Source organism: Macrotis lagotis, chromosome 7 (assembly GCF_037893015.1).
Source record: "Macrotis lagotis isolate mMagLag1 chromosome 7, bilby.v1.9.chrom.fasta, whole genome shotgun sequence".
In the NCBI taxonomy this organism is placed as follows: Eukaryota; Metazoa; Chordata; class Mammalia; order Peramelemorphia; family Peramelidae; genus Macrotis; species Macrotis lagotis.
This window is the reverse complement of record NC_133664.1, coordinates 84,580,084-84,596,764: the sequence shown is the minus strand read 5'-3', so window position 1 is coordinate 84,596,764 and position 16,681 is coordinate 84,580,084. Positions and strand designations below refer to the sequence as shown.

General features: G+C 39.7%; 1 protein-coding gene across 4 annotated transcripts in view; it reads right to left on the bottom strand.

Moving 5' to 3' along the window:
- The window catches only part of ESYT2 (extended synaptotagmin 2), a 113,341-nt gene extending 103,198 nt beyond the window's left edge, over nt 1–10,143 (bottom strand). For all 4 annotated transcript variants that reach the window (XM_074193244.1, XM_074193245.1, XM_074193246.1 and 1 more), the window contains exon 1: nt 9,775–10,143. In XM_074193244.1, coding sequence (XP_074049345.1) covers nt 9,775–10,128 — 354 coding nt within the window. In that variant the 5' untranslated portion in view covers nt 10,129–10,143. The remainder of the gene's footprint in view (nt 1–9,774) is intronic.
- Between the last annotated feature and the right edge of the window lie 6,538 nt (nt 10,144–16,681).

The following is a 16,681-nucleotide window of genomic DNA, read 5'->3' as shown; positions in this document are numbered from 1 at the left end:
GACTTGAAGTTATAAATTTGGCTTTTTTGAAAAACATATTGACCCTCTGTGTGAGGGCAAGTTCCTCCATTCTCCTTGATGCCTGTCTTCCTGGCTTGACTGAAAGTTAAGAAAATAGCATGTTATAATGGAAAAAGCACTGCCTTTGAAAGAAATATAAATTGAGGGGTTTCAACAATTGGAGAATGGCTGAAAAAGTTGTGGTATATGAATAAAATGAATTATTATTGTTCTTTAAGAAAGCGTGAGCATGCAGATTTCAGAAAAATCTGAAAAGATTTATATAAACTGATGTTTTTTGAAGTGAGCAGAATCAGAACATTACACACATTAACTGTATGATGATCAACTATGCTAGACTTGGCTCTTCTCAGCAATATGGTGATCAAAAACAAGTCCAAAAGACCTGTGATTGAAAATGCCATCCTTATTCATAGAAACTATGGAGTCTGAATGCAGACCAAAGCACATTATTTTCACTTTTTTTTTTAATTTGCTTTTTTGTTTTTCCTCGTGTTTTTTCCCTTATTGCTCTGATTCTTCTTGTAACAATAAAATATATATTGTACAATACTGTACAAATATAGCCTCTTTCAGATTGCTTGCTGTCTTGGGGTGGGAGGATGAGAGGAAGAAAATTTTACAAAAATAAATGTTTAAAACTATCTTCATATGTAATTGGAAAAAAAATAAAATACTATTTATTTCGGGGGTGGAGAGAGGCATCACCTTTGGAATCAGAGTCAGCTGATTCCCAGCTCTGCTGGCAAATTTGCCAGCTTCTTACTTTTCTTTAATTTTATGTGCCTGGTCTCTGTTGCCTTATCTGTAAAGTGAGGGGGTTAACCTCTAAGGTACCCTAATTCTATGATTAAAAGCTGGAATCACTTATTAAATGGGTTCGTAGTCTCTCTGGGACTTAAAGCCATGAAAAGCCTTCAAAGTATTCGTTCATCAGTAATAGCTGCCAGCTTCTATTTTTATGATTTAAAATGAAGATTGTGAAAACTTCAAAATGTCTGACAACAGAAGAATGATATAAAGAGCACCTAGAAATAAGGAGAGCTCAACTATGTTTTGGTGAATCACCCTCTCTACTGAGCCTCATTCATGTTGATGTGAAATTTAAATTTTTTCTCATAATGACCTGTAACACAGGGAACACATAAATTGTTTTTTGGATTTTGGGGGGGTTCTTTTGCAGATGAGAAAATGGAGACCCTTGAAAGTTATCTGACTTGCCAAAGATCAAAGCTAGTAAGAGATGGGCTTCCAATGCAAGTTCTGCCCATCATGTCAAAACGACCTTTTTAAGATGTCTTTGAGTACTAATACTCTGATTCCAGAATTTTAAAAATTTAGAATTAGTGTCTTAATTCATTTGTTCATATTTTTAAAAGCAATGGCCACAACAAATCTTTATTGAAAGCAATGTCTCATATTAATCATATTGATGAGAAAGGACAGTCAAATGATCCTGATTTTAAGTCACATAACCAGTTATCTTTAGCTAAAGTAAAATTATAATCTAGTCTTATTCCTCAAACCAATTTTGATATTTGTAACAATGCCTGGAAAAAAATTTAAATAAACATTTATTGAATTGAATATAAGAAACTTTTAATCTGCTTTTTAAAATTAACTGAAATGAAGACGTTAATAGCCAGTATGACACAGAGCAAGGGAAAAAGTCAGAATGATTGACTCAGGGCAGGGGAATGCTATTCTTCCAAAGGTTATTTACATAAGAAGGGAGTTGGCTACACATATTGTGCATTTTAATGATTTAAAAATAAACACTATTCTTAGCTAGGTTTTACAATTGTTCCATTACCTAGCTAAGTGTTTCCATACAGTTAATCAGTTTTGATATGAGCTTTTATAACAACCTGAGAAGCCCAAGAAATGAGAGCTAAAATTATGGTTTGAGATTCTGCCATAAGACTTCTTCTATCTATGTTCAGCTCATTTTATCATACCTAGGATCATAGGATTACAAAACTGAAAGGTCATCTAGTCTGGACCCTTCATTTTACAGCTGGGGAATGTGAAGCCAAGATGGCTTAAGAGATATACCAAGGTCACCCTGGTAGGAAAGCAGCAAAGTCAGAGATCCTCACAAATCTTTCAGTTTCCCATCAAATATATCTATTTTCAAATCTGACAAATAGCAACAAATTTGAGAAAGGGAAAACTATAACTTCAACTATTAAAAAAATTCAAAAGAAAAGGGAGAAGTTATAGAGAAAACATGAAATTTATAATTACAGTTTTATAAATTAAAACAAGATAGTAGTGTATACTATGATACTTTTTACAATGAAAATCAGTTTTGTAATAAGAGCGGTTTTACTTTATACATATATGCATATTTTTAAAAATATTTTTTGTACTTTTTTGCAAGGCAATGGGATTAAGTGACTTGCCCAAGGTCACACAGCTAGGTAATTATTAAGTGCCTGAGGCCAGATTTGACTCCAAAGCACATCCAACTCTTCATGACCCCATCTGGAGTTTGCTTGGCAAAGAAACTGGAGTGATATACCATTTCCTTCTCCAGCTTTTTTTTTTGGTAGATACGGGAACAGAGGCAACAGGGTTTAAGTGACTTGCCTAGGATCAAGGAGTACATGTAGTAAGTAACTGAGGCCACATTTGAACTCAAGAAGATGACTGTTCCTGACTCCAGACACTATCTACTGCACCAGCTATCCCAATAATTTTTTATAAATAAATATGCATACAACAGTTACCACTACAAAACTAATTTTCAGTTTAAAAATACCACTGTTCTTAGATGAAAATGCTATTGACCTATACAAGTAGGAGAGGCATATATTCTTCACTAATTTGCTGGACCATCTATAAAGGGTTTCATATAAATCCCCCAATGGACCACTGAGGTTGAAGGAATGTTCCAAGAGTAGAAGAAATACTTTTGTTGACATCTCAGGATTCTAATTCTTTGTAATTTCAAAAACAATTTAATAGTTTCACTTTAGAACTTTCCTGGACAGATATCAAAAAGTGGATTGCTGTTTCCTTAGCAAATACAGATTTATGTTAAATACTATAATGCTTTTAGACAGGTCAATTTAGAACTTTAATATCCTAAGATTTACTTTACTTTCTATTTTAGGTAATCAAAGATTCAAACACCTTTTAAGAGGGGCAGCTAGGTGGCGTAGTGGATAGAGCACTGGCCCTGGAGTCAGGAGTACCTGGGTTCAAATCCAGTCTCAGACACTTAATAATTACCTAGCTGTGTGGCCTTGGGCAAGCCACTTAACCCCATTTGCCTTGCAAAAAAAAAAAACAACTTAAAAAAAAAGACTGAACCCAATATTTCACAACACCTGGTTAGTGATATTTCCTTTTAGAATTCAAATACACAAACTCAGAACCCAAAACTCATTCAAGGCTCAGGTAATCCTGCCTAAAACTTAGAAAACTGCACATAATATTGTTAGTAATAAGACTTCTATATAATATTAGTGTCACTGCTTCTGTAGAAGGCCTGTACATAAGTAATTTGATCAAAGAACCTTCAGGTGTGCAAAATACATTCCTTACAACAACATGTATGGTGATAAGACTCCAGCCTCAGATGTATACTAATTGTGTGACCAGGGAACTTTTTACAATGCCCTAGGCAACTAGAAGACTATAAATTGTAAAAAGGGGTTTCCCTGTTAATTCAGGTAAAGGAAATTTCCTTATGTGGGATGACTTCCAGTCCAATAAAGTCTTTATAGTTTTTATTCTTCATAAAATGTTTTATTAAGACCAGAATAAAAAAAATCAATCTATATCCCGATAGTTTTCCATCTCAATCCTCTATCAAAAATATCCTTAACAAAGCAACTGTCAGCATACTTAAACTAAATTTACAAGTACCATGGTAACAAACTTTTAACTAGGACCCTAAAGCCACCCATGTTACCAACCTCTCATTTCTGAATAACCTGATTTTAGAAGCTTAATGATTACATTATCATCTATGCTTCAATAGAGAAATTAACAAAGACTTAAAAATTAAGAACAAGGATGCACCAGTCTAAATGGGAACAATAAAGAATGGTTTGCTTTTTGATGATTTTCTTTCTTTTCTTTTTCTTGGAGACAGCAATTCTATCCATAGGAGCTGTGACATGCTTCTGTGGTGGAAGTACCCATGCCAACTGTCCCTTTAACTACTGAAACAATGATTTATTGGTGCAAATTTCTGCAAATTCCCCTCTTTACACCCAACTAATGACTCAGTTTTGAGATCCAATGAAATGGTACATGAGAAAGTCAAGGACTCAGCCTCAGTTTCTGAGGGGGTTGAACTAGATGGTTTCTTAAGTCCCTTCCAGATTTAAATCTGTGTGACAATGGAGGCAGAACTACTGTGTGGAAAGTACTGTAATTTTCCAATCACCTCTCACAGTTCCACAAATTTCAAGCAGTCAAGTGAGGATGGTATTTACTGAAATAGACCAGGATTTGGGAATCTGGCACACCTGAGACCTGATAATCTAAAGTGTAATTATAACATAGTATTAGATCCTATTTGAATTGAGGCCCAATTTGCTATCTTACATTTAGCAAGGTTCTATTTATTGCTAACTTAGAAGTGTACTTTAGTTGCCATATCACAGTGATTTAATTATACCACCACCTTTCTCTCTCTTCAACTTAAAGCAATAGTACATTTATTATCATATAAACAAAATGCAGTATGTCTCTTGTTCTAAGAAATGATAGTTATTACTTTGTGGCACAGTAGATAATGCAGTAGTCTTGGAGGATGGGAGTTTGAATTCAGCCTCAGACTTTTACTAGCTGTGTGAGCTTGGGCAAGTCATTTAACCCCGACTACCTCACATCTAAGACCATCTCCAGTCATCTTGATTCATATCTGGTCCCTGGACCCAGATGACTCCAGAGGAGAAAGTAAAGGCTGGTGGCTTAGCACAGCCCCACCTCCCTGATGTCATGGTCTTCTTTGAGAATGAAGGACAAACATTAACCTAAGAGACACAATACACTGAAATGTTTAATAGTTTAATAAGTTTAATAAAACTAGTAATGAAATTTTAATAAAGTTAATTTTGGTTGTTTTTTTTTGTTTGGGCTTAATAGGGTTTTCCCAAAACTGATTAGTCAAGTATATAACTCATTGATTAGTCACATGTTGGGGGGGAAAACACTCATGCACAAAAAATGTTTGCTGTTCTTTTTACACGTGGTCAAAGTGTCAAAGTGTAACTGCTGCTTGCTTTTGTTCATTTGGTTTTACTGACTCGATATGCAGTCGCAGTTAGTACTACAGAACCTAATATTCTGAGGTTAAAAAAAACAGATCTAGAAAAAAATGATTATGACATCAACAAGACAGCATAAAATAATATAATGTACTTGCTTTTTTATATATCCAAAATATGAGCGAATTATATTTGTCATCTCAAAATCATTTAAGAAACTGTTGACTGAAAAGACTGACCAATATTGTGGAAGTCAAAGATTCAGCATTTACCTAGATTTTAAAATGGAATGAGTAGGCTAAGTCAAAGGCTCCCCACTGATCCCCTCAGTTATAGTAACACAAAACTACATCTTACTTAAAGGTGTTAGTAATAAAAAAAATCCACTCTAGTCCCCCTTCAAATATCATTTCCTATATAAAGTGCCCTCCTCACTAGAGTCTAAATTTCATTTAAAACCCTGAAAGTTGTCTTCTCTAAAATTCCTATCTCCCTTAATGCTTTAATTTTTCTATGGCTATACTAGTATAAAATTCCAAAAACATCAAAATGATAACCCCACCTACACCAGACTCCTGAATAGAGCTGGCCAGAAGGAATATTTAGGTTCAAATCCTGCAATATCTTGGCATGCAACACAGGTTAAGTCACAATTTCTCAATGCGCCAGATAATTTGCAAAGAATCTATCAAAGTTGATGAACAGGTGCCTGCTTATCTGGAAGTTTCCTTACCCAGAATTCTCTATGCCAGAGGTGTCAAATATACTGCCTGGCAACAGTGGAGTGCAGCTCCAACCAGATGAAAAGGTAATTGGGAAATATTTAACAAAATAAATAAAAGTACAATAGAACTTGCATAACGATAGTTATTACTAAGTCAATTATAAGTCCATTATTACAAGTCAATAAGAGGCCCTTGAGGAATACTTAAATATGGTTTAGTGACTCAGTTCTATTTGAATTTGCCACCACTGCTTTAGACCAATATCACAGGTTTAAGAATATTTTTAAAATTTTACCAACAAAAAAATGCAGAAAGCTAAGCACTGTATATTTTCTTTTTTTTTAGCCATTTAAAGAAATGTTCATATGATTTCAAAAGAATTAATCCGTTTACAACCACAATTCCATTACTAGACATTAGCTTCCATATCATAGCTTTAACAGGATAAATTTCATAGTACTTTATGGAGATCCAAAGTTCAAAGTTAGGAAATAGAGTTCATGCTTTCCATGCCTCAGTCCTACTCAGAATCACAGGCAAGATGAGCTATAAAATTTTTTTTTATCTTGAGAATATGTTTATGCTGATATGCAAGAAATAATACTGTTTTGTTTTAATTTTTAGATACCTTTTTTGTTCAGGTTTCCCATTATGACCCCTCAACCACAACACACAGCTTGGAATGTTTACAATATAAAGCCAAGGAATGTTTACAGTACAGTGCAATGCAAAGCCAAGGTGCATAAAGCCATTTCAAGGTATGAATCATTCAATAACCAATTCTTCAAAATAAAACAAGATTTTTGAAGAGTTTGAAATTGTTGTATGGGATAATAATTAGAGTATGTGATCTCTCAGGTCCCCTAAGCCATTCAACACAGCAACAAACTCAGATAATTATATAAAAACATCTCATTAAGTCAAACTAACACCCAAATCTTAACTCCTGGGTACTCAAAAACAATTAAATTAGTGTCTCTATGTGAAGTTATCACCATCCTTACCATTATCTACAAAAACAAGGAGTGTCTACTATTTCCCTTCTTTCTAACCATTTCATTTGGTATAACCTGAATACAAGATTCAATTTTTAAAATTCAATCATCCTTTTGCACTTTCCAATTGTATATGTATTCCTGCTATTTTCAACCTTGATTATTCCAACTTCCTGTTCTCTAATTTTCCTCAATCTTTGTTTCAGATATGCAAAGTTAGCTCTCTTGAATCTCCAAAGTATCTTTCCTTCCTCAATGACAAAGTCTTTTCCAAAATTGAAATACACATTAAGTACTCTAATGAATACACAAATACTTTCCCCCAATTTTTCTGCTACTGCTTCATCCTTTCTTTGACCTATTTCACCAAGTTCCTTAGACTCTAACTCTCTTCTCAAATGATCTTCTAAAATTCACTGAATGTGAGCAATTTTATATATTTTTAAATTTTTTACCCCTCCCAGCTACATGCAAAAGCAAATTTTAACATATACCTCCAAAACTTTGAGTTCCAAATTCTCTGCCTTCCTCGCCATTGAGAAAGCAAGTAGATTAAAAATGTGTAGCCATGAAAAACTTTAGTTACAACATTTATGAAGCAATTTTATATAAAAACAGATTCTCTTCAATTCAATTCAAATTCACCTCATTTGCGTTATGATAAAGTTATACTGTATTCATAGCGGTTTAAAATTCTAGTGCTGTATGTATACTATGGAAACAATGTAAAGACTGGCAAACTGCCTTCTGTAGGGGGTGGGGGGAGGGAAGTAAGATTGGGGGAAAATTGTAAAACTCAAAGTAAATAAAATCTTTAAAAAAAAAAAGGATATGATTTCTCTATCACATTCAATTTGGATCAGTGTATACCATGAAAACAATGTAAAGACTGGCAAATTGCCTTCTGTGGGGGGTGGAGGGAGGGAAGTAAAATTAGGGAAAAAAGTGTCAAACTCAAAATAAATAAAATCTTTAAAAAAAACAAAGATTTCTCTCTCATCACATTCAATTTGGATCAATGTATACCATGGCAAATTGCCTTCTGTGGGGGGTGGGGGAAAGGAAGTAAGATTAGGGGAAAAATTGTAAAACTCAGATTAAATAAAATCTTTAAAAAAAAGTATATGATTTCTCTATCACATTCAATTTGGATCAGTGTAAACCATGGAAATAATGTAAAGACTGGCAAATTAGGGGCGGCTAGGTGGAGTAGTGGATAAAGCACTGGCCTTGGAGTCAGGAGTACCTGGGTTCAAATCCGATCTCAGACACTTAATAATTACCTAGCTGTGTGGCCTTGGGCAAGCCACTTAACCCCATTTGCCTTCCAAAAACCTAAAAAAAAAAAAAAAGACTAGCAAATTGTTTTCTGTGGGGGGTGGAGGGAGGGAAGTAAGATTAGGGGAAAAATGTGTAAAACTCAAAATAAATAAAATCTTTAAAAAAAAAAGGATGTGATTCCTCTCTCATCACATTCAATTTGGATCAATGTGTGTGTGTGTGTGTGTGTGTGTGTGTGTGTGTGTGTATATATACCATGGCAAACTGCCTTCTGTGGGGGGTGGGGGAAGTAAGTAAGATTAGAAGGAAAATTGTAACTCAAAATAATAAAATCTCTTTAAAATAAATAAATAAACAAACAAATAAATAAATAAATAAATGAAGTTCTGGAGCTCTATATGCTTGAGGAAGACCTACAGTTGACACAAGTGGAAAAAGTCAGATAAACACAAAAAGGACCACAGAAAATAACCATAAATCCAGTCGATATTTTAAGCTAGCTCACTCCCAAGTCGGGCAAACTTCCCCGTTAGATTCCAGTCTAAGGCTAAGGGAGGAAACTCTGGGGCAGATTTCAGCAGCCAGAGCGTCACAATGTTGTTACTCAGAGCGGGCTGGAACGTCCACTCGGAGCCGCTCCGCTCCGCCCTCCGCGGTGCCTGCAGAGACCAGCTGGGGAGTGCGGGGGAATCGGATTCAACAGGGGGCGAGTGATAGCAAAGGGCAGGATCCGATCGAAAAGAAGTTCATTATTCTTTTTTCTTTAAGGGATAGAAGAAAAAAGGAGGGAGAGAGACACGGAGATGAGAGACAGATAAAGAGACAGATAAAAAAGAGAGACACAGATAAAGAAAAAGAGAGACAAAAAAGAGAGACAGAGAAGAGAGAGAAAGACAGAGAGACAGAGACACCAAGATGAGAGACAGATAAAGAAAAAGAGAGACAGAGATAAAGAAAAGGAGACAGAAGAGAGACAGATAAAAGAGAGACAAAGACACGAAGATGAGAGAGATAAAGAAAAAGAGAGACAGAGAAGAGAGAGACAGAGAGACAGAGACACGAAGATGAGAGACATAAAGAAAAAGAGAAAGAGAAAAAGGATAGACAGAGACAGAAAAAGGAGAGACAGACAAAAAGGAGACAGAGGAGAGACAGATAAAGAGACAGAGAGAGGAGAGACAGACGGAGACAGGAGGGGAGGGACAGACCGCGGGGCAGCGGGCTCGGGGCGCGCTCCCCGGGCCGGGCAGCAGGGAGGGCGGGCCTGTCCCGGGCTGCGGGGCCGGGCTGCGGGGCCCGCCTGTCCCGGGCTGCGGGGCCGGGCTCCGGGGCCCGCCTGTCCGGGGCTCAGGGGCCGCCTGTCCCGGGCTGCGGGGCCGGGGGCTCCGGGGCCCGCCTGTCCCGGGCTGCGGGGCCGGGCTCCGGGGCCCGCCTGTCCCGGGCTGCGGGGCCGGGCTCCGGGGCCCGCCTGTCCCGGGCTGCGGGGCCGGGCTCGGGGCCCGCCTGTCCCGGGGGGCGGCTCACCCAGGCCGGCAGGTCGGACGTGCAGATGCTGAGCCGCACCGCCCGCTCCTCGTCCTCCAGGAAGGCCAGCGCCCGGTCCAGGCGCGACGTCTTGCGGCCCCGGTTCCTCCGGCACCACACGAGCAGCAGCAGCCCCAGCAGGATCCACAGGAAGCTCAGCCCCAGGTAGCCCAGCACGTAGACCGGGAAGAGCAGCACGAAGCTGCGGGCGAACTGCGCGCACAGCCCCGGCACGTCCACGCTCAGCATCGCGGCCGGGGGCTCGGCGCCCGGGCCCTTGACGGCGGCGGCGCCGGGGTCCCCCGCGGCCTGGGAGGCGGCGTCCCCCGGGGCCCGGTCCCCGGCTCCGCTCATCGCGCCGAGGGCGGCGGCGGCGGCGGCGGCAGAAGCGAGCCCACGGCCGCCCCCTCTCCGCCCGACAGGCGCGGCGCTACGAGCCCGGCGCTGGCGCAGGCGCAGGCGCCGGGGCCGCGGCCGGGCGCATCCTGCTCCGAGCCCCCCGCGCCGCTCACTGGGAGGGAGCGGATCTGGCCGCAGCTCGCGCCGCCACCGCAGCCGCGCCCGCGCCCCGGCTTCCGCCTCCCCGCCGGCGCGTGACGTCAGCACGCCGCCGCGGGCGGGGCGGGGGGGGCCGCGGCCCGAGGCTTGGGCGTCGGCTCCGGCTCTGGGCGGGGGGGGGGGGGCCCCCGCGTGGGCCCCCTGCGGCGCGCGACTGCGGCTGCGCTCCGGGCCAGGGCGAGGCTGCCGTGGAGAGAAAAGCGAAGGAGAAAGGGGGAGGGGCAGCGCGGCTATCGGCCCCGCCTCTCTGAAGCTCTGGGGGGGTCGGCAGGGGGGGGTTACCCGAGAGTGAGGGACGCGGCCTCACGGCCTGGCCCGGGCTTGTCCTGCCGGTGAAGGACTGGCCCTTCGCAGTCCTCGGGGAGTCCGCGTCCGCGCCACAGAGCCTGCGGCGATCGCTGCTGAAACACCAGCCTGCCTGAAGCTGAAGGGACACTTCTTTTTTTGTATTATTTTATTATTTATTATTATATTTATATATCATATTTATTATTTTTTATTATTAAACATTTTATTTTGAGTTTCCCATTTTTCCCCCATCTTACTTCCCTCCCCCCCCACGGAAAGCAATCTGTCAGTCTTTACATTGTTTCCACGTTGTACATTGTTCCAAATTGAGTGTGATGAGAGAGAAATCCTATCCTTAAGGAAGTAACATAAAGTATAAGATAACAAGATCAGACAATAAGATAGCAGTTTCTTTTCCTAAATTAAAGGGAATGGTCCTTGTTCAAACCCCACCGTTCTTTCTCTGGACACAGATGGTATTCTCCATCACAGACAGACCCAAATCGTCCCTGATTGTTGCCCTGATGGAATGAGTGAGTCCTTCAAGGTTGATCATCACCCCCATGTTGCTATTAGGGTGTACAGGGTTCTTCTGGTTCTGCTCATCTCAGTCAGCATCAGTTCATGCAAATCCCTCCAGGTTTCCCTGAATTCCCGTTCCTCCTGGTTTCTAATAGAACAATAGTGTTCCATGACATGCATATACCACAGTTTGCTAAGCCATTCCCCAATTGAAGGACATTTACTTAATTACCAATTCTTTGCCACTACAAACAGGGCTGCTATGAATATTTTTGTACAAGAGATGTTTTTCCCCTTTTTCATCACCTCTTCAGGGTAGAAACCCAAGCTGGATCAAAGGGTATGCACATTTTTGTTGCCCTTTGGGCATAGTCCCAAATTTCTCTCCAGAAAGGTGGCATTGAAGGGAGACTTCTGGATAACCTTCTGGTTTATCCCAAACAAGGGCTGAATCCTTTCTATGGGCTTTAAGACTTAAGTGATGATGATGATGATGATGATGATGATTCATGTCAATTGCATCCCTTTTTTTATTTTATGGTATAGATTTTTTTTAAGATTTTATTTATTTTGAGTTTTATAATTTTCACCCTAATTTTACTCCTTCCCCCTAACCCCTACTTAAGGCAATTTGCCAGTCTTATGGTATAGATTCTTGATTATTTTCTGAGAAATTTAAACTTCTGAATATTTAAAGAAAATAAGGTCTTACTAAGGTGGCTATGTGGCACAGTGGATAGAGCACCTGCCCTGGCATCAGGAGTACCTGAGTTCAAATCTGACTTCAGATACTCAATAATTACCTAGCTGTGTGGCCTTGGGCAAGTCACTTAACCCCATTGCCTTGCAAAAAAAGAAAAAAAATAAGGTTTTAGGTAATTCCAAGGGACTGATTTCCTACTCTCATGTGAACAGAGCTCTGGACTAGAGTCAGGAAGATGTAGTTATCATTTGTCTTTAGGCACTTAGGAGTGTGATACTGGGCAAGTCACTTAACCACTTTGTGCCTTAGTTTCCTCAGCTGTCAAATGAGACTCATGGTAGCATTTAAACCTTCCCCCTGCCCTTGGTTGTAAGCATCAAATGAAATATTTATAAAAGCCTTTACAAATCTTAGGGCAGCTGGGTGGCACAGTGGATTGTACTGGAATTGTAGTCAGGAAAAATTGCACACTGGAACTGTAGCCAGGAAACCCCCCCCCCTTTCAAATCTGGCCTCAGACAATACTTTGTGTGACTCTGGGCAAGTCACTTAAACCTGATTGCCTCATTTCTCATCTATAAAATGAAATGGAGAAGGAAATAACAAACCATTCTCCTATCATTGCCAAGAAAACCTCAAATGAGGTCAGGAAGAATCCCTTGAAACTGACCGGCAACAACAAATTATTATCATCTAACCTCATCTTTTATTAGCTAAATCACAATATGAGGAAGGAAACAACTCAGTGTGATGGAAGAAGTACTGAATTTGGAATCTAGTTTCATGTTTGTGTGTGGGCCTTGGGCAGCTTGTCCCTTGACTTCCCTGAACATCTCAGTTTTTCCATTTTTCAGAAACAAAAGGTTGGACTGGTTGACCCCACTAAAGCCCCTTCCATTTCTTTGAAAAGTGCATATATATATATATATATATATATATATATATATATATATATATATATATATATATCAAGGGTTATTTCTCTCTCATCACATCCAACTTAGATCAATGTATATCATGGAAACAATGTAAAGACTAACAGGCTGCCTTCTGGGGGGAGAAGGAAGCAAGATTAGGGGAAAATGTGTAAAATTCAAAATAAATCTTTTATAGAAAAAAAATATATATATATATATATCAAGGAGGAAGCTAGGTAATGCAGTGATTAGTCAGGAGTATCTAAGTTGAAATCTAAATAATTACCTAGCTATGTGACCTTGGGCAAGTCACTTAACCCTATTGCCTTACAAAAACAATAAAAAATATCAAGTACTTATTATGTGAAAGAATCTGTTAAGTGTACTGGGAACAAAAGGACAAAAGTGAGATAAGTCTCTATCCTCAAGTAGTCTTCATTTGAATGCACAAAGACATTTGTATCTGGAGACTCAAGGGAATAATCTATCATCCATAGGGTAATCAAGTGATCCCAAGCAACGATGATGATGATGATGATGATGATGATGATGATGATGATGATGATGATGATGATTGATGATGCTCAATTGATCGCAAGCAGATGATGATGATGATGATGATGTTTATCCTTCATTCTCAAAGAAGACCACAACATCATGAAAAGCATATAAATTGGATTTGAGTGAAGGGTTGCTGTGCTAAGTCACCAGCTTCACTTTCTCCTCCATAGTCATCTGGGTCCAGTAGCCAAATATGGATCAGAACAAATGGAGATGGTTGTGGATATAAGGCAATTAGTCTTGCCCAAGGTCACCCACCTAGTAGGTGGCAAGTGTCTGAGGCTGGATTTGAAATCCTGTCCTCTACCTACTGTACCACATATTTGCCCTTTCCAAGTAATAATTGTATTTATGTGATTAACATGTCCAAAGGTGTACCTTACGCTTAAGAGTGTCAGATTCTGGCAGCGGGGCCAATGGCATAGATAGAAGGTACAGTTGTATATTGTTTGTTGTTCATTCTTTGTTCTGGAAGAAGACCAATGAATTCAGGAAGGTAATGTCTTAACTTGCAAGAGAAGTAGATTTAAGTGAGTCAGGGCTGTGCAAAGTTACCAGTCTCATTCTCTCCTTCAGAGACATTTGAGTCCAGTGGCAAAACATAGATCAGGATGACTGGTTTTAACCTCAGATACAGCAAGAAACCTTGGCCTTTTTTATGCTGAAGTCTTTCCCAAGTCTCAGTTTATTTCAGGCAACACCCACTCCCTAACTTAAGGCTAGGTAAGAAATGAGACAGGGATAGATAGGTGGTACAGTAGATAGAGTACCAGGCCTAGAGTCAGGAGGACCTGAGTTCTAATTTGGCCTCTGATACTTACTAGCTGTGTAACCCTGGGCATGTCATTTAACCCCCATTGCCTCCAAAAGAAAAGAAATAAGACATGAGATGACTTAGTTTGTCTATTCAAAAACAAAAATCAATTTGGGAGGGAAAGACCCTCAGGATTTATAGCCAGAACAAAGGATAGATGGGATGGGAGGTGTGGTCTTATTTGACTGGCTAAACACAGTGGTTAAGATGAGTTTATATTCACTCACCAATCAACAAACCAGATCTAGGACAGAAGTTCCAAAGCACCCCAGCAAAAAAGTAGAGACATGTTTTCAAATTGGAGAGTGTCCAGAGGACAACCAGGATGCTGAAATGAGGAAAGAACATGTTTTGGCTGGAGAAAAGACTCATGAGATATAACTGACTTTGAATATTTGAAGAGTGATCATCTGCTTTTGCTAGTAAGAGGTTTCCCTTAAGAGTCTCCAAACTAGGGGCAGCTAGGTGGAGCAGTGGATAGAGCACCAGTCCTGGAGTCAGGAGTACCTGAGTTCAAATCCGACCTCAGATACTTAGTTACCTAGCTGTGTGGCCTTGGACAAGTCACTTAACCCCATTGCCTTGCCAAAACCTAAAAAGAGCAACAACAGAGTCTTCAAACTATATGAATACTTGTCAGTTATGATGAGGGTATTCTTTGTGTATGGATCGTAGTCCTTAGAAGTTCACTGAGTTATTTTGCAACTCCTAAATTTATTGGTTGTAATACTGAGAACTCATATCTGTACTTTTCCCTTTACTTTCTTAGCTAAATTGTTTGAGAGTTAGAATGGTTTTATCAGCTGTAGTTTTATCTGCAATGCCTAACCCTAAGTTGGAGGTTGGGAGATAATATATTGTGGTTCCAACCATAAACAGTGCCTCTTCGAAATCCCAAGTCATTATTCTTTGTGACTTGCCAAGAAGTTTTTGAGGAAACCAAAGACTTTGGATTGGAGGTGGGATGTCTGGGGGGAAAAGAGGGGGGCGGGTGGGGGAAGTATGGTCACAGAGCTGAGTAAAACAATTCAATCACCTTACTGACTATTGGACTGTCAAGAGACACACCAGCTATATCATGTTGACAAAAATTGTAAATATACTATGCTGACGTCTAGACTGTCAAGACAGGGTAGCTATATCATTTTGTGGCAAAGTTGTCCACAAAAAAAATCACTATACTGGTATTCTGCCTGACATTGCTGAAATACTATGGTATCTTGCAGCATTGGGAGTGACCCACATCCATAAAGTCAAGCATTTCCACAGCATCCTGGCCATCACCATAAGTCTTTTTTTCTGATTAAATCAGACCTGGTGGTGATAAAGGTTCTGGAAAAGGAAGTAAGAAGAATATCTTAGTTCAACATTCCCCTCACTATAATCAACATAATGTACATGTCATGCCAATATTCATTTGATGTCATGGTCTTCTTTGATTAGGAAAAAACAACAATAGTTTAATATAGTACCTGGAATATATTAGGTGCTTAATAAAGTCTTGATAGATTGATCCAAGAATGGGATAGCCAATTTAGAAATTTCTTCCAAGTTTCCTCTCCCTGTATTCAGTCCTTTTCAATCATGATCCCATTTGGGGCTTACTTGGCAAAGATAATGGAGTAGTTTGCCATTTCCTCCTCCACTTCATTTTACAGATGAAGAAACTGAAGTAAACAGGGTAAAGTGACTTTTCCAGGATTACCCAAATAATGTATGTGTGTTTGTGTGTGTGTGTGTGTGTGTGTGTGTGTGTGTGAGAGAGAGAGATCTGTAGATCTGTATACATAATGCCTGCAACAATATAAATGAAAAGACAAAATAGAAAAATGGAAATTTAATGTCATGAAATCACAGTGACTAAATTTGACTCTGAAAAAGAGATAAGAGAATGAACCTTTCACCTTTGTAGAGTAGGACACTGTTTGATCCATTGATTAGTTTTTTGTTTTTGTTTTTTTAGGTTTTTTGACTTACCCAAAAGCCACACAGCTAGGTACTTATTAAGTGTCTGAAGTCACATTTGAACTCAGATCCTCCTGACTCCAGGGCTGGTGCTCTATCCATTGTGCCACCGTTGATTAATTTTATTGAAGTCTCTCTCCACCCCCCACCCCCATTCTTTATTATTAGAATTGGCTGTCTAGGAGGTGGAAAGAACACTGGAAAAGCAGACATATAAAATCAAGGATATCAATAAAATTTTAAGGAGAAAAGGGGGGAAATTTTTTTGGAAGAAAAATTCATCACCTTTATCTGACCTCCTGTGGCACTTCTTCAAGCCCAGACAACAGCTTTACAATTCATGTAAAATGGAAATAATGATACCTGCCTTTTCTTATCTATCTTCCTCACAAGTAATCTATTAGAAACTTTATAAACTTTAATACACTTTATAAATGCCAGATTTCATTATTAAGGCAGCTATGAGTAGTAGCTATTTTATAGCAACCTAAAATAATGTGACATTTCAATATAGATTGAAGTAGTGCTGTAAATTCAGGTAACCATATCACTGCAAAATCAAATTAAATAGGCCAATTT